This window comes from Rhineura floridana, chromosome 8 (genome assembly GCF_030035675.1).
Source record: "Rhineura floridana isolate rRhiFlo1 chromosome 8, rRhiFlo1.hap2, whole genome shotgun sequence".
NCBI classification, from domain to species: Eukaryota; Metazoa; Chordata; class Lepidosauria; order Squamata; family Rhineuridae; genus Rhineura; species Rhineura floridana.
In genome coordinates this window covers 38,391,161-38,414,753 of record NC_084487.1, presented here as the reverse complement: position 1 = coordinate 38,414,753, position 23,593 = coordinate 38,391,161, and the positions used below count along the sequence as shown (strand labels likewise).

Below are 23,593 nucleotides of genomic sequence, written 5' to 3'. Positions count from 1 at the left end.
AGCAGGAGACCATCTAGGGAGACAATTGGACCCTTGGATGATAAGGGAGTCAAAGGTGTACTAAAGAACGATAAGGAGATTGCAGAGAAGCTAAATGAATTCTTTGCATCTGTCTTCACAGTGGAAGATATAGGGCAGATCCCTGAACCTGAACTAACATTTGCAGGAAGGGATTCTGAGGAACTGAGACAAATAGTGGTAACGAGAGAGGAAGTTCTAAGCTTAATGGACAATATAAAAACTGACAAATCACCGGGCCCGGATGGCATCCACCCGAGAGTTCTCAAAGAACTCAAATGTGAAATTGCTGATCTGCTAACTAAAATATGTAACTTGTCCCTTGGGTCCTCCTCTGTGCCTGAGGACTGGAAAGTGGCAAATGTAACGCCAATCTTCAAAAAGGGATCCAGAGGGGATCCCGGAAATTACAGGCCAGTTAGCTTAACTTCTGTCCCTGGAAAACTGGTAGAAAGTATTATTAAAGCTAGATTAACTAAGCACATAGAAGAACAAGCCTTGCTGAAGCAGAGCCAGCATGGCTTCTGCAAGGGAAAGTCCTGTCTCAGTAACCTGTTAGAATTCTTTGAGAGTGTCAACAAGCATATAGATAGAGGTGATCCAGTGGACATAGTGTACTTAGACTTTCAAAAAGCGTTTGACAAGGTACCTCACCAAAGGCTTCTGAGGAAGCTTAGCAGTCATGGAATAAGAGGAGAGGTCCTCTTGTGGATAAGAAATTGGTTAAGAAGCAGAAAGCAGAGAGTAGGAATAAACGGACAGTTCTCCCAATGGAGGGCTGTAGAAAGTGGAGTCCCTCAAGGATCGGTATTGGGACCTGTACTTTTCAACTTGTGCATTAATGACCTAGAATTAGGAGTGAGCAGTGAAGTGGCCAAGTTTGCTGATGACACTAAATTGTTCAGGGTTGTTAAAACAAAAAGGGATTGCGAAGAGCTCCAAAAAGACCTCTCCAAACTGAGTGAATGGGCGGAAAAATGGCAAATGCAATTCAATATAAACAAGTGTAAAATTATGCATATTGGAGCAAAAAATCTGAATTTCACATATACGCTCATGGGGTCTGAACTGGCGGTGACCGACCAGGAGAGAGACCTCGGGGTTGTAGTGGACAGCACGATGAAAATGTCGACCCAGTGTGCGGCAGCTGTGAAAAAGGCAAATTCCATGCTAGGGATAATTAGGAAAGGTATTGAAAATAAAACAGCCGATATTATAATGCCGTTGTATAAATCTATGGTGCGGCCGCATTTGGAATACTGTGTACAGTTCTGGTCGCCTCATCTCAAAAAGGATATTATAGAGTTGGAAAAGGTTCAGAAGAGGGCAACCAGAATGATCAAGGGGATGGAGCGACTCCCTTACGAGGAAAGGTTGCAGCATTTGGGGCTTTTTAGTTTAGAGAAAAGGCGGGTCAGAGGAGACATGATAGAAGTGTATAAAATTATGCATGGCATTGAGAAAGTGGATAGAGAAAAGTTCTTCTCCCTCTCTCATAATACTAGAACTCGTGGACATTAAAAGAAGCTGAATGTTGGAAGATTCAGGACAGACAAAAGGAAGTACTTCTTTACTCAGCGCATAGTTAAACTATGGAATTTGCTCCCACAAGATGCAGTAGTGGCCACCAGCTTGGACGGCTTTAAAAGAAGATTAGACAAATTCATGGAGGACAGGGCTATCAATGGCTACTAGCCGTGATGGCTGTGCTCTGCCACCCTAGTCAGAGGCAGCATGCTTCTGAAAACCAGTTGCCGGAAGCCTCAGGAGGGGAGAGTGTTCTTGCACTCGGGTCCTGCTTGCGGGCTTCCCCCAGGCACCCGGTTGGCCACTGTGAGAACAGGATGCTGGACTAGATGGGCCACTGGCCTGATCCAGCAGGCTCTTCTTATGTTCTTATGTTCTTAACTACCTGAAACCCTAGAGAGCCGTTGCCAGTCAGTGCAGACCAGGAGTAGCCAACGCAGTACCCTTCTGATGTTATTGGATTCCAGTTCCCATTAGCCTTAGCCAGCATGGCCAATGGACAGGGATGATGAAAGTTGTAGTCCACTACAACAGGCACCACATCGGCTATCCCTAGTGCAAACAATAAGAAGCTAGATGGACCAATAGCACAACTTGATATAAGGCAGCTTCCTATGTACACATCGAAATCCATCGCATGTGATAACCAACAGACAACAACAGAGTTTCAAATTGCTACACTGCTTTCAATGTAGTTATATTTGAAGTCCTCCTGAAATAAGTATTTAGAGCATATGGATCTCTCTGGGGTCAGATTCATCTCAGTAATCCATACATTACATTATTGATTCAGAAACAGAGCATGAACAATTCCACGGCCTTCTGTTTTCCCCTTTCAGTGTAATGTCTGTATCAGCTCTTAGGTCAGTCTTTGAAATAACAGTTTAGAGATTATGTGAGCTGCAATTAAAACCTAATGAATCCACACACACACATAACTTTTCTCATTTACTGTAGAGTCTTTAGCCATTTTTGCCCTCTTATTTCCAAACAGATATTTGCATCAATGAATGCTGAAAACTTTAAAAGCTGAAAATCTCAGGATTCTAAGAAGAACCTGCAGATTGTATCGAAGTGCCTCAAGATCTGCTTATTACCAACCCCTTCATTGACTTAGACCAGCTAACTAATTTAATAGCTGCACTTGCACAGATTTTGAACCAAGAAATATGCACCATTCTCTAAGTCCACTCCCTCTTCATAATCTTTGCATGAGCAGCCATCCCTTCACCCATAATTTTCATGCAGTCCCTGCTGTACAGGCTTGGCAGTGTATTAGCATGGATAACCTGTTTGATTCATGGGGTTAATCCCTAATGTCAACAGCACATTCCTGGCACCCTTGTCCTCATAAATATCCAGTGTGGGAAAGAATTATCTCACCGGTGTGAATATATATGTACTGTACCACTTCCCTGCCAAGAAAGGTATTCAAATGATCACCTCTGGCCCCCTTCTTTCTGCCTTCTCCAAGAGCTTTGTTGCCTCACTATGCAATGGCAACAGCAACATGGGTAGGGTGGTATCAATCCAAGAAATTATATCAAGATCTCTCTCCATCACGTATGAGCCTCGGCCAACTGAGGTATGTCTCTTGGCTCAGCAGAGGCAACCAAATACAAAAGAGGGCCTCTGTATCTGAGGCCACCCCTCAAAAATATATTGTGGAGCTGAAAAAGTTGCAGAAAAGGACAACCAACATGATGAGGGGGCTGGAGAAACTCCTCCACAAGGAAAGGTTACAATGGTTGGAGCTATTTAGTTTAGAAAAGAGAAAAAAAGACAAGTAAGAGGGACATGATATAAATGTATAAAATTATGCATGCTGTGGAGAACATGGACAGAGAGCCATTTTTATCTCTCACACACAATACTAGAAGCCAGGGCTATGGACACAGGGCTTTGGTCTGATCCTACAGGACTCTTCTTACGTGCTTATTAATAATCTCTCAGGCACTATATATGATCACAGACATTTGCAATCCTGTGCGCACAGCACAACATGTGCAATAAGAAGTATGGTGTTATCTGGCTGGTGGAGTTTGAGTACTGGATAGTCACATATGCTTCAACAGAAGCACTTGAATTAGAGAAGACCTTTTGATTTCCCACATTGGATAAGTATGAGCAAATAAACAGTGTCATAGGTAATTTTCTGTTTGTGTTTGCCCAGGTTTGCTAAGAAGAAGCCATGGTCCTGTATGGTTGTCCATCACAGCATGCTGCCCACTGTTAGGTTGGAGAAACACTGGCTATAGCCATATGATGTTTACACTTAATGTATCTCCTGTGATTACACAGGAAATCAACTGTGTAATTCATCTATGCTGTCAACCATGCATTCTAAGCCCTGTAAAATAGATAGATAAGATGGATAGATGGGAACATGGGAAGCTGCCTTATATTGAGTCAGATCATTGGTCTGTCTAGCTCAATATTGTCTACACTGACTGGCAGCAGCTCTCCAGAGTTTCAGGCAGCAGTCTCTCCGCGCTGTACCTGGTGATGCCATGGATTGAACCTGGAACCTTCTGCATGCAACTACGGCCCTTCCCCAAGTTTAGTTGGAAATTAAGAATACTGATATCCCTGAAAAGGAACCTATTCATTTGTTTTTATTGCAGTTTCCACAAATAATCTCATGTGTTTTCTGCAGATATCGACTCTGGGCAGATTCTGTTGCAGAGATGTTTGGAGGCCTTGACATTTGTGCAGTCAAAGCTGTCCACAGCAAGGATGGAAAAGATTATATCATTGAGGTGAGAGGTTGAATAAGTAAGCATCCTTTAAACAAGGATGTGCTACAAGTTATACTTTACACACAGAAAGAAATTCCTGTGCATGGCCAGTGCCCCTCCTTCATATGTTCAGCAATGGACATTCATTGACTGCTGGCAGATCTCTCAGAAATTAGCTAGCCAAATGCATGCCCAAGATGTCTTTTCTCTAGTTAGAAAGCTGGACAGCTTCTAGCCACTTCCCTACATCCAGTTTAACACACATAGGAAACAATGACATGTGAAGCACTCCTCATTAAGGATTAAATAGGCTACAGTATAGTATTAACAATGATAGCAAAATGGAACCTCCATGTTCAGTGGGATTTTATTTATTTATTTATTTGAGGATTCTGCCTCAAGGAACCAGATGCTGGAGAGAAACAATAGGGAATGTCCCTCACCATCTAAGATTCCCCTGCAGGCATTTGGCTGGCCATTATTAGAAACAGAATGCTCAATTGTCATGGAATCTTAAAGCTGACTTTGGAGGTCATGTAGCCCAACCCCCTACTCAGTGCAGGATCTGCAGTGCAGGATGCATGACAAGTTGTTGCCCAAATACTTCCAAAGAAAGAGGGTCCTTCATATCCCAAGGCAGTCTGTTGCAATTTTCTAAAGTTTAGCTAAAATCCACTTCCTTGAAATTTCCACCCACTGGTTCTAGGCTGTGAGCCCAGTAATCGCCAAAGCATTCTCATTGGCCATATCTGGAGGGGCAACAGGTTGATCTACCAATCAGTTGCGAAATTTGTGTGAAGCTGAATTTTTAAAAAATGCACTCAAGCTGATTCTACCAGGTTTTAGGGGCGGGGTTTGATTTGTATCATGTGTCCCCGTTTTCATAAAAGAGAGGTGGAAATGCACAGGAACCAGCAGAACAGAAAGTGTGTCTTTACCCCAGAGTGGATTATTGCAATGCGCTCTATGTGGGGCTGCCCTTGAAGACGACTCAGAAACTTCAACTGGTCCCAAATACAGCAGCCAGATTACTGGCTGGCATTCCCTTTAGAACTCATATAACCCCTGTTTTAAAATAGCTGCATTGGTTGCCAGTTCATTTCTGGGCCCAATTCAAGGTGCTCATGCTAGTGTTTAAAGCCCTAAACGACTTAAGTCCCAAATAACTGAAAGACCACCTCCTTCCCAATAGACCCTCTCCTGTGCCGAGATCAGCAGAGGGGTCCCCTTTAACAGTTCTGCCACCCGCAGAACTTTAGGAGGTGGCCCAGGAGAGGCATTCTCTGTGGCAGCCTCTAAGTTGTGGAACTTCTTCCCCATCGAGGTGCATCTGGAAACCTCAGTGTACAGCTTTAGGCGAATGTTGAAGAGGCACGTCTTCACCCTGGCCTTTGACATCTGAGATGTGTATATTTTTAAGATCCACTCTAGTTTTTGGAGATGTTGTGATTTTAGGTTGTTTTTAACAGTTTTGAATGATGTATTTTAAAACAGTTGTAACCAACCTTTGGGTGAAGGGTGGGTAATAATAGTAATCATCATCATCATCATCATCATCACCATCCTGCCCTCTAGATCAACAACATGTGCTTGTACACAGAAAGCTGAAATTTGGTACACCCAGCTGATCTTGTAACAGAGGCCAGCATACCACCCAACCTGAGCACAGAAGGAATCCATTCATGTAGGAGTTCCTGCAATACATACTTGGGCTCCTTCTGGGAGGAAAGGCGGGATATAAATATAATAAATAAATAAAGATATTCTTGATTAGCAGTGGCAGCTGTGCAATGGCAGCCATAAGCACCATCCATCTTCTGTAGGAAGATATTGGGCCTTACTGTGGCCCAAAAAGGCAATGCTTAAATTATGTTCTTAGGACTACTAGGAACGTGAATCGAGCGAGATGTGCGTCAGTTGGGAGAAGGAGATGCTAGGAATGCTTTTTTTAAACTAATAAGGCTCTATATTGACCTGAAAAAGCTCCACGTTTTCCACCAGCACCTTTATAATTATGTTGCAGACACGTGCACAAATACATCTGCCCACCACTTTCCCCTGACCTACTTCACCAGTGTGTTCAGAAGAAGAATGGTCAGAGAGTGGGGGAAAGATAGGAGGGAGCCCCCATTTTTTTCTTCCATCATCTCCTCCACTTCTGCATCACGAGGGACTTAAACTTGTTGCTGTTTTCATCTGAACAAGGATGCTGGCAGACTGGAAGGAAGGAAAGAGCTGATTAATCACATCAAAGGAGCAGTGGGTAGAATGGCAGCAAGGATAAACACTCTTCCGCACGGAGCAGTAGCACAACTCTCATGGGAGGCTGGCTGAGTCCAAACAGCAGCAAGGCAGGCAGCATTACTGGTTGCCACCTGACCAAATAAACTGCCCTGGCCTGCTCCTCTGTATTTAACATCAGTTGATATGTAGAAATCAGCAGGGGAAGCTTTTCACCGCATGGTGCACTGCCAGATGCCGGTAAAACAGAGGTGGCTAACCTGTGGCTTTTTAGATGTTGTTAGACTACAACACTTATCATTCCTGAACATTGGCTATGCTGGCAGGGGCTGATGGAAGTTGTAGTCCTGCAACACCTAGAGGGCCACAGGCTGCCCAAAGATACTCCAAAATGTAGCATCCCTACTGGGCACTTGATTCACAAAAGGACTGAAATGCTGCAGGTGTCAAAATGAAGATTTATGGTATGTCTTTGCTTGATTTTTCATACCTTCTCTAGCCACAAATGAAACTGTTATTAAAAGCTCTCCAGGAGGCTTTGTGAGAATTAACAGGTGCATTTGCTCCTAGGTGCTAATTTTGCTCTCCTGTGTCAAATCTGAAATGAAGCTTCTGAGATCTTGAATCAGAGGCGCTACCTGTTTGAGATGGCCGCTAAAATGAAACAAACTCCTCAAGGGGTTTGTAGGTGGCATGATTGAATAATGAACTCCTGTGTCCCCAGGAACACACATCAGCTGGAAGGACCAACTGTGGCTGGAAATGCTGGCTTTTTGAAGTCCTGCCATGCCAAGGGGTCCTGCTTGTGGGAGTCAGGTCGGTCAGGCCGCTGGAGAGGGGAGGTATTTGAAAATGAGACCAGTTTTTCTATTGCAGAAATTTATCAAAGTTGAAATTTAAAACCTGCTCAGTAAGAGGGTGGGAGAAGAATCAAGGCAAGCATGCGGAAGAATGAGCAAATGTCCTTGGTTACCATGTGAGGATGCTGGAATGGAGACTTGGTGTCTGCCCTGCTGTAAACTCTACCAACGCAGGAAGATGAGCAAAGCTGGCCTACTGCTACATTCAGGGCCACTAACACATCCAAATAGCTGTACGTGGGAGAGCACTCTCCCACCCACTGAGCTTTGGGAAGCTGATGAGAACCACATGAGCCCTACGGCAACGGCACATTCTTGTGCTGCGCAAGTATCCTGCAGGAATCAGTGACAGGTCAAAAGTTGCGTGAGACAAGTGTGCTGCCAGGAAGGAAAAAATACGTTTGCTTTAGCCTTCTCTCCTAGCCCTCCTTCTCCTGCAAATCATCCAAGAGTGGCTACTGATATGATTGCTGCTGGACACTTTCAGGGATGGTCACAAAAGCCATCCGACCAATGCCATGGTACAAACTTCAGTGTAAGGTTCTTGGGGAGGGGGTGGGAGACAACTGTGGCTCCAGAATGACTTTGTTCTTAGCATTGAAATGTGTTTTCCCAATTGTCTCCCGTTCTATGTTTAGAAAATAACAAACAATACCATCGCCATTATCTTAAAATGTCATTTGCTATAGTCTCTGCCTGCAGCTTGACAATCTAAATAGGCAACACGCATGAGGAAGGGAGAAGGAAGTAAAAGAGAAGGGTCAATCGGGAACTATCGGCACTGACATTGTGTCGCATCGTCAGGCCTATGCCTGTCACTAATGTGAGTTTCCCTTCTGAAACAGCAGCCAAAGCGAGGCCCAGTCCAAATCAGGCCTGTAGTAGGAGCAAAGTGTTAAAGCCTCCCTCCTCCCATGCTGCAGTTCTGATCTGAATCAAGGCCTCTTGCAGTTGCTATTTAGAAAAAGCAAGTAAGCATGGGCCTTATAAGACTCAGGGTGGAACATCTGCTTTGCACACAGAAGGTCCCAGGTTCAATCCCTACCAGCTCCAGGCAGGACTGGGATTGTCCCTAGACTGAAATCCTGGAGAGCTGCTTAGGAGTGAATGTTCCTGTTGACCACGCACACAAAGCCACCAGACACGTTTTTATTAACAATTTCATCTGTGGCCATGACATGTATAAAAAAATCAAGCAAAGAAACAGAAACACCATAAATCTTTGTTTGAAAATCAGCATTCCCCTCTCTTCTTGAATCATGGACCCAGCAGAGTTGCCAAAATTTACTTGCAGCTCCTCCTGCTATATTTAACAGCAGCTTGAGCTGTAGACATTAGTACGTTGATACATATCACCATGTAGTGAAAAGCTTCACTTGCCCATTTCTGCAGATCAGATGCAGAAGGGTTGTAGCTCAGGAGCAGAACACATGTTTTGCAAGCAGAAGGTCCCGAGTTCAGTCTCTGGCATCTCCCAGTAGAGCTGGGAATATTCAGTGTCTGAAACCATGGAAAACCACAAGCAGTGTCAAAAATACTGAGTTTGGTGGACTGACTTAGTATAAGGCTGCTGCGTATGATGTTAAGTGCTGTTAAAGCGGGTGTGGGGAACCTCTGGTCCTCCAAATGCTGTGAACTACAACTCCCATCATCCCTGGCCATTGGCTAATGCCTGTTAGGGATGATGGGAGTTCAGCAACATCTGGAGGGCCAAAGGATCCCTATTCCTGCACAGGAGGCAGCCAGAGCACTTTGGCTGATTGTCCGGCAACCTCAATAGCCAGTAGCGTAACCTGTCTTGCTGCTTTCTGGTCTCAGCTGGCCTCGCCTGAGCTTTGTCCGACTGCTCTGTGTGTGGAAACCCATTTATCACTGTGCCTTTGTATCTACCCAGCCATCCCTTTGATGTGATGGATCTGCGCTTTCCTTCCATCCAGTCGCCGAACTTCCCTGCTCTTCTTAACTCCTGGAAACAGTGCCAAGTTAGAGCCTTCGTGTCTCACTCCAGCACAGATGTAGAGATGGCTGGAGAAAGGGGAATGGGGTTTTTTCCATCCCAGACTAGTCTTTGCTGCCCAACTCCTCCCTCCCCTCTCCCTCTGAGATACCTTATCAGGAGAGAGCAGCTGGAGCAGCAGGAGACAGCCGCTGACCTTGCACAGTGGTGAAGGCTGGAGCCACGTGGGATGTCAGCCTGTTTTCTCTCAGCTGTTGCAGAGAAGTCTTCTTCTCAGGGACGGAGGAAAGATGTTTCTGCTTTGTATATACCAGCTTTGTGTCCAGCTTTGCATGTTTATCTCAGCATTGTAAGGCCAGCTTTTATTTAATATCTGACAAAAACAAAAAAACACCATCTTGTGCTGACCTAACAGAAGTTGCCTCCACTCGCATTAGTGACCTGTAGCTTCCTTTACCTCAGGGATGGGGAGCCTGTGGCCCTCCAGATGTTGCTGGACTACAGTGCCCATCAGCCTTGACCATCAGCCATGGTGGCTGGGGCTGATGGGAATTATTTATTGATAAATATATTTGTATGCTGCTATATACGGTGAGTGGTTTAAGACAAGTTAAAAACAACCACCATATAATAAAAACATTAAAAATGCAAGTAAAAACAAAGATGCAAAAGGACATCTTAATTGCCTGCTTATGCCTGGCAGAACATAAGAACATAAGAAGAGCCTGCTGGATCAGGCCAGTGGCTCATCTAGTCCAGCATCCTGTTCTCACAGTGGCCAACCAGGTGCCTGGGGGAAGCCCGCAAGCAGGACCCGAGTGCAAGAACACTCTCCCCTCCTGAGGCTTCCGGCAACTGGTTTTCAGAAGCATGCTGCCTCTGACTAGGGTGGCAGAGCAGAGCCATCATGGCTAGTAGCCATTGATAGCCCTGTCCTCCATGAATTGGTCTAATCTTCTTTTAAAGCCATCCAAGCTGGTGGCCATTACTGCCTCTTGTGGGAGCAAATTCCAGAGTTTAACTATGCGCTGAGTAAAGAAGTACTTCCTTTTGTCTGTCCTGAATCTTCCAACATTCAGCTTCTTTGAATGTCCACGAGTTCTAGTATTATGAGAGAGGGAGAAAAGCTTTTCTCTATCCACTTTCTCAATGCCATGCATAATTTTATACACTTCTATCATGTCTCCTCTGACCTGCCTTTTCTCTAAACTAAAAAGCCCCAAATACTGCAACCTTTCCTCATAAGGGAGTCGCTCCATCCCCTTGATCATTCTGGTTGCCCTCTTCTGAACCTTTTCCAACTCTATAATATCCTTTTTGAGATGAGGCAACCAGAACTGTACACAGTATTCCAAATGCGGCCGCACCATAGATTTATACAACGGCATTATAATATCGGCTGTTTTATTTTCAATACCTTTCCTAATTATCCCTAGCATGGAATTTGCCTTTTTCACAGCTGCTGCACACTGGGTCAACATTTTCATTGTGCTGTCCACTACAACCCCGAGGTCTCTCTCCTGGTCGGTCACCGCCAGTTCAGACCCCATGAGCGTATATGTGAAATTAAAAATTTTTGCTCCAATATGCATAATTTTACACTTGTTTATATTGAACTACATTTGCCATTTTTCCGCCCATTCACTCAGTTTGGAGAGGTCTTTTTGGAGCTCTTCGCAATCCCTTTTTGTTTTAAGAATCCTGAACAATTTAGTATCGTCAGCAAACTTGGCCACTTCACTGCTCACTCCTAATTCTAGGTCATTAATGAACAAGTTGAAAAGTACAGGGACTCCACTTTCTACAGCCCTCCATTGGGAGAACTGTCCATTTATTCCTACTCTCTGCTTTCTACTTCTTAACCAATTCCTTATCCACAACAGGACCTCTCCTCTTATTCCATGACTGCCAGAAAGGTTTCCAGCAGGCATTTAAAAGCTACAACAGAAGGCACCTGCAGAATCTCCACAGTTTAAAAGTTAAAAAAATGCCTGACTGATTTTTAATTAATTTAAGAAATTTTAATGATAGTGTCAGGCATGTTCAGTAAGACCCAACTGTCAGTATTCTAAAAGCCAGACTCCTAGCTGCTGTGCTTGCCTAATCAGGGGCCACACCCACACCAGAATTTGATTTCATGTGAGACAGTCATGGCTTCCCCCAGAGAATCCTGGGAAGTGTAGATTGTGAAGGGTGCTGAGAGGAGACTCCTATTTCCCTGACAGAGCTCCATTGGCCAGACTGGTTAAACAGTCAACCCCTCTGATTGAAGGTTTGTGAGGGGAACAAGGCGTCTCCTAGCAACTCTCAGCACCTTTCACTAACTACACTTCCCAGGATTCTTTGAGGGAAGCCATGACTGTCCAAAGTGAAATAAAGGCCTGGGTCAGTGTTGGACTATGACCTGGGAGACCAGGGTTTGAATCCCCACACAGCCATGAAGCTCACTGGGTGACCTTGCGCCTGTCACTGCCTCTCAGCCTCAGAGGAAGGCAATGGTAAAACCACCTCTGAATACCATTTACCATGAAAACCCTATTCAAAGGGTCGCCATAAGTTTGGTCGACTTGAAGGCAGTCCATTTCCATTTTCAAACATGATTGCACAGAAATAAATCCCATTGAACTCAAAAAGTATGCAACTGATCAAACCTACCCTCCCTTCTCCTCCCTCCTATTCCCTCCCTCTTGCCCCTTCCTTTGCCCCCCTCCAATCCGCTCCTTCCCCTTCCCCCTTGTCCTCCCCCATGGTCAGTTTTACCTATTCTAATCATGATCACATAGGAGTAAATCCCATTGAACTCAATAAGCATGCAAATAATCAGACCCGCCTTTTCCCTCCTTCCCCTCTCCTCTCCCTTCCTCCTCCCCTCCCCTCCAGCCCTCCCCCTGTCAGTTTTACCTCTCCTAAGCATGATTGCATGGGAGTAAATCCCACTGAAGTAAATAAACATGCAAATGATCAAACCTGTCCTCCTACTCCCCTCCCCCTCCCCCTCCTTCCCTCTACCCTTCATCCCCTCCCTCCTCCTCCTCTCCTCTCCATTCCCTGTGGTCAGTTTCACCTGCCCTAAGCATGATTGCAGGGGAGTAAAAATCCCACTGAACTCAAATGATCAATCCATTCTCAGCAAACTTGCACAGGATCCCATTTCTTACCTCCCAGATTAAAAAGCAGAGAAATTTACTAACAGGCAAAAAAAACCCTTGCAGTTTAAGAACATACCTATAGCCAACAGATATTTCTACCAAACTTTAAAAAGCAGGGAAATTAAGCAGCTATAGTGAATGCACCAGGGGAGCAGAAGACCTGACCTCCACTCTGAGATATTGGACTGCCCTACAAATTTGTCAAAATGCAAACACAATTTGGGTTCGTCTTTCACAGTCCAATCCACTTCCTGTGTAGCTTGGAAGAATTTGGTAACATGTTCCTCTGAGCATATGGTGAGTGGTGGCAACACCTGCAGTCAGCCCAAATAACAGAAACAAGACAGTGCTGTGCTGATCTTGTTTTAGCAGGAAGGAAGCAACATTATTAGACAGGTGATATAGTTCAGATGGTCACTTTAAATATATGTGATTTACTTTGCAATTTTAGTGAAGTTTCATATAAGAAATCATTTTCTTTTGTTTCTATTTCTGTGAGTATGTGAAGTACAGCAACACTTTGCAAAATTTACACTAAAAAAAAGCCAAAAATAATTGTGAAATAATGGCACTGACTATTCTGCAGAATAGTCCCCAGTGGACATCAGGAGTGTCTCAGTTTCCACAAGATAAAACAGTGGGAGGTGAAATATTGTTGTTATGTGCCTTCAAGTCAACTATGACTTATGGCAACCCTATGAATCAGCGATCTCCAACAGCATCTGTCGTGAACCACCCTGTTCAGATCTTGTAAGTTCAGGTCTGTGGCTTTCTTTATGGAATCAATCCATCACTTGTTTGGCCTTCCTCCTTTCTGTTTTTCCCAGCATTATTGTCTTTTTTAGTTAATCATGTCTTCTTATTATGTGTCCAAAGTATGATAACCTCAGTTTCATCCTTTTAGCTTCCAGTGATAATTCTGGTTTAATTTGTTCTAACACCCAATTATTTGTCTTTTTCGCAATCCATGGTATGCGCAAAGGTCTCCTCCAACACCACATTTCAAATGAGTTGATTTTTCTCTTACTGCTTTTTTCACTGTCTAACTTTCACATCTATACATAGAGATCGGGAATAGCATGGGAGATGAAATATATTCTAGCAAAAGTTTAGGTGTGCTTTATGTTTTTAATTGACCGTGCCCACCTTGCCTTAAATGAAGTGGTTTAAAACATAGCAAGCTGAAAACATGCATCCTCTTTTTTCCAACAGCAAAGAGTCATTGCTGAAGTAGCAACATATTGTAATCAGTCTGATTTTACATCAAACTGCAGTTTCAGATTCAAGTGTTAAAGCACCCAAAATAGAAATAGAACATAACCTCCAATTTGAAACACAAAAGGCTGTCTGCACCATCATATGACATTGACCAATAAAAAGGCTTTGAAACTAATAAAAATAAATTTGACACAGATTTATAGGATGACTAATGAGGGTAATACAATTTTCTAGATTAGATTCTCTGTAGAAACATTAGTAACACAGGAAAGAAGCAAAGTAAGAACAACACCAACAAACATACAAAAATATAATTCTCTATCTTTGGAGATGGCAGGTGTTGCCACCACTCACCATATGCTCAGAGGCACATGTTACCAAATTCTTCCAAGCTACAGCAAGTGGATTGGACTGTGAAAGACGAACCCAAATTGTGTTTCCATTCTGACAAATTTGTAGGGCAGTCCAATATCTCAGAGAGAAGGTCAGGTCTCCTGCTCCCCTGGTGCATTCACTATAGCTGCCCAATTTTCCTGCTTTTTAATGTTTGATAGAAATATCTGTTGGCTATAGGTGCATTCTTAAACCTCAAGGTTTTTGCCTATTGGTGAATAATAATTAAAAAACAGTTAGGATGTTGCTTCATGGAATGCAAATAGTGTGGGCAGTATAATGGCACCATCTAGTGGTCACCATCCACCTATAACATTAAATTCCCACGTGGAATCAGAATCTGCCAGGTTAGATATGGGATGGGCCGAGAGATTACCCACGAGAATTGCCTGTAGCTCAAAACAGCTAACCCAGCCATTGTGTATCATTGCCTGTGGCTCTCTCAATCACTATGTATCACATGCTATTTGTTTCCCCTCCCTGCATATAGTAGGGCAGCTTTTTTTTTTCCAGCCAGACTGCAAAACCTGCAACTATGTCAAATTGCTGGAGTAAAACAAAAGACTCTCTTGACTTGAGAATTACTAGCTGGCAATTTATTAGCTACCTAGATTCATGTTATAATAGTAGCTTCCCAAGATGTGGAGAATCTTTATCTTTCCCCACTTTTCGTACTCACCTAGGCACTCTCAATGGGAGAGTTGACATGATTAAATCTCACCCATTGTATTGATGGAACTTAACCATGTTTGACTTGGGCAAAATTGTGTCCTAATTTTGCAACATTACCTTGGGGGGGGGATTCTAAACAAGTGCCTCTCCTCCCCCAGCTCCCTCAGTTTTCCTTTCTGTATATTTTGATCCCAAAAGCACACCGTTCACATTGTGCTTCCTTATCTCATAATTAAGGAGCAAGTTAAAGCATTTGGAAAACAGGCTTAAGTATGTTTTTTTAAAATATCACCAGACTTGCACACAAACAGTTGTGGACCCACTGACACAATACTAACAGATGAAAATGTAGATGAAATGTAGAAAATGTACTTGGAAGCTGTCACAGCACACAGTTGCTGGAAGTGGGGCAAGAGCAACTCTTTTGTTTATGTTCCAGAAGGGAGATAGAGTTAGGGTCCTCCAGATGGCTAGACTACCTTTACCTGTGATGCTCTGACTTCCTTCTGTCATTAGGCTGATATGCTTAGGGAAGCTTATCTGCCCCTCCTCCTTCCGCCCTTTTCCTCTTCTCTTCTTTGACTGTCTGAGAGAGAGGAGACACCTTTGTCTCTTCTCTCTCTCTCCTGAGCCATGATGGCAACCTCCCCACGTCTGGGCATTGCGCCTCCAACTTAGTTAGTCAGAACTAGGTATGCCTTTCTATCTACTATGTATTTCTATAAATAGGGTAAAAGCCTGCTTTATTTGGTAAATACATACACTGTGACACAGCATTTCAGACCGTTGACAGTCTCTGGTAACATTTATACAAATTTACACAACAGTGAACTGTACATGTGCAGGGGGTTGACACCACCCAGGGTGAGCAACTTTCTCAGCACCATCACAAAAGAAAGAATAACAACCTGGAAGTGGAAGCAAATGAGACAAAAGCATCAAAGATGGCTGCAATGCTATACACACTGAGCTTAGACTAAGCCTCATTTGACTTAAAGAAACTTACTTCTGGGTAGACATGAAAGCAGTGGCAGCTCCATGTCAGTGGGGCAATGGAATCCTCTCTGGGTTTTAGTCCAAACTTTCAAGGAGCTGCTAAGGTGCTTCTAACATGGAGCCACCAGTTGCCACTGCATGAAAGGGACTTAGCTGTTACTGTAACATAAGCTTTCACAGACCAGAGCCCCTTCCTGCAACTGCTCTAGCCCACAAATGTTTATGATACAATTAATCAGTTAGTTTTTCTCACAAGACATATTGTTTTTGCTGTGACAGAGGTAACCATACTTCTCTGGAAACTAAATGACACAGAGTGTGAAATCTGCTACATGCAGACTATACAAACTACATGCAGCATTTACTGGAATAGATCATACTCTCTCTTTCAACACAATCTGGTTATGTTCCTTTAGCCATTTTTTAAAAAAGATACGGACATCTATATTTACTAGTCTATAGGAAGCCACCGTGAATTGTGATTAATGGACTTGTAGTACTGTCATCAGTGAGCTGGAAGGGCCAATAAATAAGCAGAGTTTGAACGCTGGTAAGATGGAGGCCCTGTGAGTAAGCAGTTCCTTTAGCGTGGTGGCACTTGCCCTTTGAAATGTCCTTCCAGTGATCATCAGGCAAACACCTGCTTAAAATACACCTGTTCACCCCAGCTTTTCCTGAGGGGTATGTTGATGCATTTGCTATTTGTTTTATGGATGAATTTTCGTTGTTGATGTGTTGTTCACCACCATATTTTTCTTAATATTGGCAATATAGAAATTTTTGCAAATCATTACAGATATAGCCTGTTGTGCAACTGTCATGCAGGTGGTTATGAAATTATGCCATGATGGACATGAGCCTATTATCTATCTGCATTTTTGCAACCATCAGGTTCTACAGTTGCCCCATTAGCTAATGAAGTCCAAAGGTAAACATCTGGCCGCCACCAATATAAAAGCACTCATTCCATGTCTTTGTGCAGGTGATGGACAGCTCAATGCCTCTGATAGGGGAGCATGTAGAAGAAGACAGACAGCTAATTGTGGACCTGGTTGTCTCCAGAATGGCACAGGCCTGCATGAGTGTGGGATCTTCCCCTTCACCTCTGCGTCCTTGGGTAAGATCAGGAAGAGTTTGACAGAGAAGCCAACATGTTCTCACACTTCTAACAAGAGCTTAGATGACCAAATAATATCGAAATGTAGAGTTTTCTCCGATGCAATCAGGAAACAAAATGTTCTTTGTAAGATAATGGATTGTGGTACCAACGCAGCTTCTTACATAAATCCTACACGTAGTTTTGCCATTCTTTTTATGAAATGCAGCTGGTGATGCTGCAGTTTGAAGATGACAACAGAAGGAACAGCAGCTCCTCTTAACCTGGGGTGGAGAACTTCAGGAGCAAGAGTCAAATGCAGCCCTCCAGACCTCTCTACCCTGGCCCGCAGGACTCTTAGCAGTCCTGCTCTGCTTTCTCCTGGAATGCTTTGCCTGGCTACAATGCACACTTGAATGGTGATCTTATCTCTTACTTGCCAGAATAGAGGATTGAGAGATGTGGTGAGGATGGAGGACTAGAAACCTCTGACTTGTGTGCGGCTACAACATAGCATACTGTACAAAGGTAGCAGTCATGTCCATTACTCAGCCCATTTTCGCCACTGGCATATAGCCCCTAGAAGGTTACCCATGTGGGCATGTGGCCCTCGGGCTGAAGGTTGCCCAGTCCTAACTCAACCCTTTGCCCCTGAAATGCTCTCCTCAGAGCAGCCTTGACCCTCCCTTCCCATCTGCTAAAGATAGATACAGCTACATATAGTTCTGGCCTATAATATAACCAAAGAATGCTTGAAGCTCTTGATAGATTTGCATACATGGTTTTTCCTATATCCCTTTCCTTACACCCACAACCATACAGGCCAATATAAGGAGGTGGTTTCCAGTAACAGAAATAAAAATGCTATGCCAAGAAAAGCAGTGGAAATAGCTGCAAATCATCTTCTCCCATTTATATCTGTATGCCCAGTTGGTAAAACACATGGACGCTGACGTGTTGTAGATAGATAGGAACATGCCCTCCTTGAAAGGTTCTGGGACAGGTGTCCCAGTTCAACAAAGGAAGCAAGCTCCCCCTGCACACCCTCCACACTACATACACCAATGGTGATGCTGCATGCCTGCATCCAGTACATGAGCTGCAGGGAGGGAGGGGCGGATCTGTTCGCTTCACTTTCATGTTTTTTCCAATCTTAAATTCAGTTTTCCTTATCAATCTGCTTTTTTAAAATAAAGGCAGGAGAATCAGTCAGCGTTTTTGTGCTAATTTATCCTAATACATGCATTCTGGTATGCAATTTTGCCTAGTATATACATTTTTTACAATACCTTACCCTAATATATGTTAAATGTTATTTTCACTAATATATGCATTTATATGCACACTTCATCCTGGTATATGCATTTTTGTGCACATTACTTGGCTGGAGAACTGCACTGCAAAACTCAGAGAAATACAAAGGGTGGCTGTGTTTCAGTTTACATATTTTTTTCAGAAAGTGCAGATTAGGTCAGTTCACCTTACAAGTGAACTGAATTTCTCACCCATCCCTAGCTGCAAGTGAGGCTCCTTCAAGCAGTTTGAAATCCACATTTAGATGTGCTGATCACCTGCTGAGTGTTGGGAAATCTCCAACCATTCTTAACAGATGGTCAGTGCTACTGGCAAAGCTGACATCACCTGGATGGCCAGGACCATGTTTCTGAATCAAGGCTAGAGAAGGGCATTGAGTGCTGGATTGCCACTTAAAACAGATTGTTCTGTCTAGGCCGGGAGGGGGGGACAAATGCAGTCCTTCAGGCCTTCCTGGCAAGTCCCAGGCTACACCCCCTCACCAACCCTGCTGTACATCCGGGTGCAGTGTGCCTTCAGTGTGTTCTCCCATGCTTGTCTGGAGGAGCAAAGTGTGTGGGGGGTGGTATGAACCAACATTCCTGGCACCACTGTTATGCTACAATAGACAACATGCTATACCCCTACGCATATCATGTTTTTGATACTCTGTTGAATGTTGTGATTTTTACCTCCAGCCTCCGTCAATGAAGTCACAGATGCAAACTCAGGCAGGACCCCAACTTGGGCCGCTTTTCCAGCCCCGACCGCCTCCTCAAGGTATGAACCATGTTGCAGAACTTGCAAGTAAAATGTAAGATAATATATTAGCATCTTCTAAGAATGTGGGGGAGAGGTCAGGCACTGGAAGTATATGGGAGTTGGGGGTAAAAGAGAAGGATCTTTATTCCTAGACAACCCATTCTGGAAACTGGTTAGATTCAGTAGCTGTGCCTTGTACAACAAATGCCAACAAATAATGTTTAGTGTATTAAAAGTTATTTCAGATAAAAAGGCTTGAATAACAGATTTTACTTTTTTAAAAATGGAGTTACAGGTTTTAAAGCGCCAAGGATCAGATATCTAAAATGGAGGGTTAAAAAAAAAGTGGGAAAGGGTTAGAAAAGCAGAATGATTTTTTAAAAATAGGAGAGCTCTATATTAAGTTACAGGAAATAGATGAGCTTGAAACTATATAATGCACCACTATGATTTTGCATGACATTCCTGAAGGAGAGGCTTGCAAGCACCTTGTTACTTTCAGAGGGATGTTGCTGAAACTTGCATAATCTGGTGATTGGTTTCTACATGATCCTGTGTTTTGTATCTTTCTTTTTTTTTGTACTGCCCACAAGTAATGCGGTTTCTATATCCAGATTTTCAAAAGCAGGGGATCCTTAGCATTCAGCCATGCAGACAAATGGGAAACTGTATTGAAGATAACAATGTAATGTTAACAGTGAGGTGTCCAATTATCTAAAGAAAAGAAAAAAACATGTTCTTGGCTCTAGGATGCCCACGCCAGCCTCAGGGATCACAACCAGCACGGACAGGAACTCCACCCCAGCAACGGCTCTCTCCGCAGGGTCAACAACCTCTGAGCCCCCAGTCCAGCTCACCACAGCAACAGAGGTCACCTGGATCTCCCCAGCAGACTAGATCATCCGCTGGAAGCTCACCAAGCCAGCCTTCCAAACCAGGCACCTTTCCCCCACAGCAGGCTAGACCTCCAGCCCAAGGGCGGGCTCCAAGCCAGCAAGGTTCCAGTGAGCCAGCCAGGCAGCAGGCCCCTCCTCATCCTCATCTAAAGTAAGCACCTTTGTAAACTAAGTAAACTCCCATCTTCCCCTACTTTCAAGGGGATATGCTGGATACTCTTTCCAAAATATTTACCATTCTGTACTTCGCATGTGTCCCATGACAGCTTTTAGGGGCTCCTTCTTCCCTTCTGTGTCTACTGCAGAGGCAGATGGTAGGTAGAGGCGGCCACAGCTTCTCCTCGCCAACATTAGCCTGCCCACCTATGGCAGGAGGCAACTCACATGTGCAGGTGGACTGAGAAGCATAGCACCTGTCACAAAGTAGACAAGAAGCTCCCATTGCTGTGCATAACAATACATTACTAAGGAGGAGGGGCCCAGTCTTCATCACTTCTCAGAGAGGAGGTGGGGCGAGCAGGTAACAGTGGCTGCTGTGGTTCCTTTTTCAGTCAAGGGTTGAAAGTGAACCTTGCTGGGCCCTGGAACCTGGATAGCTGCCTAGGCATCCAGCCCATTGTCTTCTCTTAGCCCTTGCAAGGGAAGCATCCACATTCTCATACTTTCCATTAGGCTGGTCTGTGACCGAAATAAATTTATTCATTCATTCATACTTTCCACCCCCCTCTCTCTTTCAGCAAGTCGCAGTCCCTGACAAACACCTTCAGCCTCTCAGAATCTTCACAGCGGGGAAATGCCAACGAAGACGAGGCAAAAGCCGAAACCATCCGCAACCTAAGGAAGTCGTTTGCTAGCCTGTTTTCTGATTAATCTCTCAGCCGAAAGCGAGAGCAATTGGGGGGGAGGGGGTTGCCTTGTATGTTTTTGCAAATTCCTCTCTTTTTATATTAACTGAGCCGGTCTTGTCCTCAAACTTAACTCAATAGCACCTACCACATAGTTTCTTGTAAACCTGTTCACACATACAACAAAAAAAGACAGTATTGTGCACCAATAAGCTCCTAGGCACTTACTTGCATCCAAGTATTTCCCGTAATATCAGAACAATGTGGATACACTTGCATAAGCACAGTATGTGCATTCTTTACCCCCTGCCTCAGGTTTGAGTAAAGCCCATTCATTAGAAGGTCTCCATCTTCTGGTACATGTGAAGTGCTTTTAAGTGCTACTTAGGCCAAGGGTGAGGAACCATTTTCCTGTCCAGAGCCACATTCCATTGGAGGCAATTTGATAGCGGCGGGCCACACCATCAGCGGACAGGGCCATCCTTTTCTCTGCCACCCCCTTTACTGGGCTCTCCCCCCTTCCCCCCCACATGAAGTTAGGCCAAGGTCTGTATGTGGATCTTGAGCCACAGGTCACTCAACTGATTTACTTCATGTAAAACGCTTTCCTACATAACCCCAGTGGAAGAACTACCATCCCTCCACACTCAAATGAGAATTTTTCAGGACATTTTTATACAATTCTTGCAGAAAAAAATATATTTTGACATAACGAAGGCAGAGTCTTCTTGGCAGGCACATTAAAAACATGACAGAATTGTTAACCCTGTCTTAAACATGTAAGAGGCAGAGCAGTTTCAGCAGTCTGCTGAAGTGTTTGATAGCCATAGGCATTCTAAGCTTTTTGCAGCAGATGCAAATGGGAGATCCAATACCATAGCACGTTATGATTGTAAGCTTCTCAAATTGGAGGAAGACGTGAATAAGTTAAAATACACACATGGGGAAATATGCAAGCTTCTGAATTATAGTTGCTAGCAATTCAAGTTTACTACAATGTAAAACAGCTATAACTTATTCCAGACAGGGAACAACTGAAAGATCTTTGAACTGCACCAGGGCTAGAATCTCACACCCATTGTCTGAATCTCAAAAAAAACCACAGCATGACAGTGGAGCTAACTGAAGCAATCAACTCAGAAGTGGATTGGGAAGAAATTTACAAGAAATTGACAGTTCAACGGGGAAAGTGAGCATCCATCCTCTACCCCACCTAATAACCCACTGGCAACACAGAAGGTGTTTGGTTAGCAGTGCCTCAAGGCAGGAAATAGAAGTTTGCTTCTCATCAGAATTAGGCCTTAGTCCAGCAAGACCGGGTAATGTCAAGTGCAAGATAAGGGTTTGGAGGGGGGAAAGCCCACTGCCAGAATTCTAGCTGTCCCATTCTCATTTTAAAACCATATAAATTTACTTCCTTTTTACAGTATTATCTATGCAACACTGACATAAAAAGGACTTCAGACAGAAGCAAAAGTCAACCCTCTAAAATGATGGCTATCACACAGTACATCATTTGCACTCTAGATTAGACCCAAGTGTGTGATGGAAGCAGGTTATATTTACTCAATTTTTTAAAACAGCCATTCTGCTGCAAAATTTTACTTAATTGTCAGTTCTGGTGCTACTTACATGCACTCTGCAAAGTCTGCCATATGGCACACTACATTATACTTAGGCAAACACTAAGAAAAGCAAAAGCCATCACTGCAAGTGTTTTAATTTTAGTAACAATCTGGATCGTATTGATACTCTGAAGAACAGTTCAGCATTTGAAACATGAATGGCTAGGTTGTGGAATCCTTCCATTTAAAGGAAGCCGTTTTTGTCAGGCACAGTGGTATGCCAAGTTATGCTGGGCTGAGTTTTCATAGTAGTGTGATCTCAAAGGCTTCCTGTTTTTTCAACAAAGCCATTTCTTTAATTTTCCCGTGTCACAAAGGACAGCAATATAGCTCTATCCCATACTTTGCTTGGGCTGCTTGGAACTGTGATCTCAAAATAGTTTTATGAAGGCAGAATTTGAAATCTGAACAGACTAGTCCTTTAGAAATTGCTAGTGCAGGGCTTTCCCTGCACCAGCACATCAGAGGGTAGGTATTGCAGCTGGAAGTGTTGAAATCCATTTCAAAACACAAGCAAGTTACTTTTAACCTACCTCAAAATGATATAACAACTTACATATTCTTCTTCATAAGGGCTGCTATACAAGTGATAAAGTGCTCCTCCCAGAACAAGCTACCTTGCCAGAAAAGGGCCCACCTACATCAATGAAGTACTTGCTGGGGAGAATGCCCTCAGATTTTATCTACCCAGTGTTTGAACTGCAAATAGGCCTAGTAGAAGCCTGCCGCTATAGCAGAAAGCTCTTAGAAGTATAACTAGAAAGGACCGGTTGTTTGGTGGCACATCAGAACTGCACTGCTTTATTCAAGCAGTATTTAGCACCAACTTGGATGTGGTCTCAGCTGAAAGAGTTTAAGCTGGTTATATCATTTTATCCCATTATAAGCTAGCATTAACTATAAGTCTGTGCACACAAATTTAATAATCCAATAGCACTCCGTGCCTCACTGAAGATGTGCAAGAAGTATCAAGGGCCACTTCTGAAAGTGCCATGTCTAACCTTTTAACCCTGCACAATTAGAAAGTGTCATCCCTAAAAACTGAATTTGCTAATTGCTGGAGCAAGTTTAGTGAAGAGACGAGGACCATAACTGAAATGCTACTGCCCAACTACAAACCCCATTCTTAATTCATGCATTTAACACAGTATGCAGTCTGTACACACCCAGAAACCTTAGCACTTGGCGATGTGTATGTACAGCTGCAATCATACAAAAAAAGGTCATTTCTATTTCCTTCCTCTAACACAGCACTATGCGCAGCCCTATTTAAAGCCCAATCGAGCCCAAATATTTGAGACTTCAGG

At 43.6% G+C, this 23,593-nt stretch overlaps 1 protein-coding gene across 2 annotated transcripts in view; it reads left to right on the top strand.

Annotated features, from left to right (window-relative positions):
- Positions 1-23,543, top strand: part of SYN3 (synapsin III) — a 272,542-nt gene extending 248,999 nt beyond the window's left edge. For both annotated transcript variants that reach the window (XM_061638968.1, XM_061638969.1), the window contains 5 exons: positions 4,202-4,304; positions 16,752-16,886; positions 18,857-18,938; positions 19,670-19,967; positions 20,554-23,543. In XM_061638968.1, coding sequence (XP_061494952.1) covers positions 4,202-4,304; positions 16,752-16,886; positions 18,857-18,938; positions 19,670-19,967; positions 20,554-20,686 — 751 coding nt within the window. In that variant the 3' untranslated portion in view covers positions 20,687-23,543. The remainder of the gene's footprint in view (positions 1-4,201; positions 4,305-16,751; positions 16,887-18,856; positions 18,939-19,669; positions 19,968-20,553) is intronic.
- The last annotated feature ends 50 nt before the right edge of the window (positions 23,544-23,593 follow it).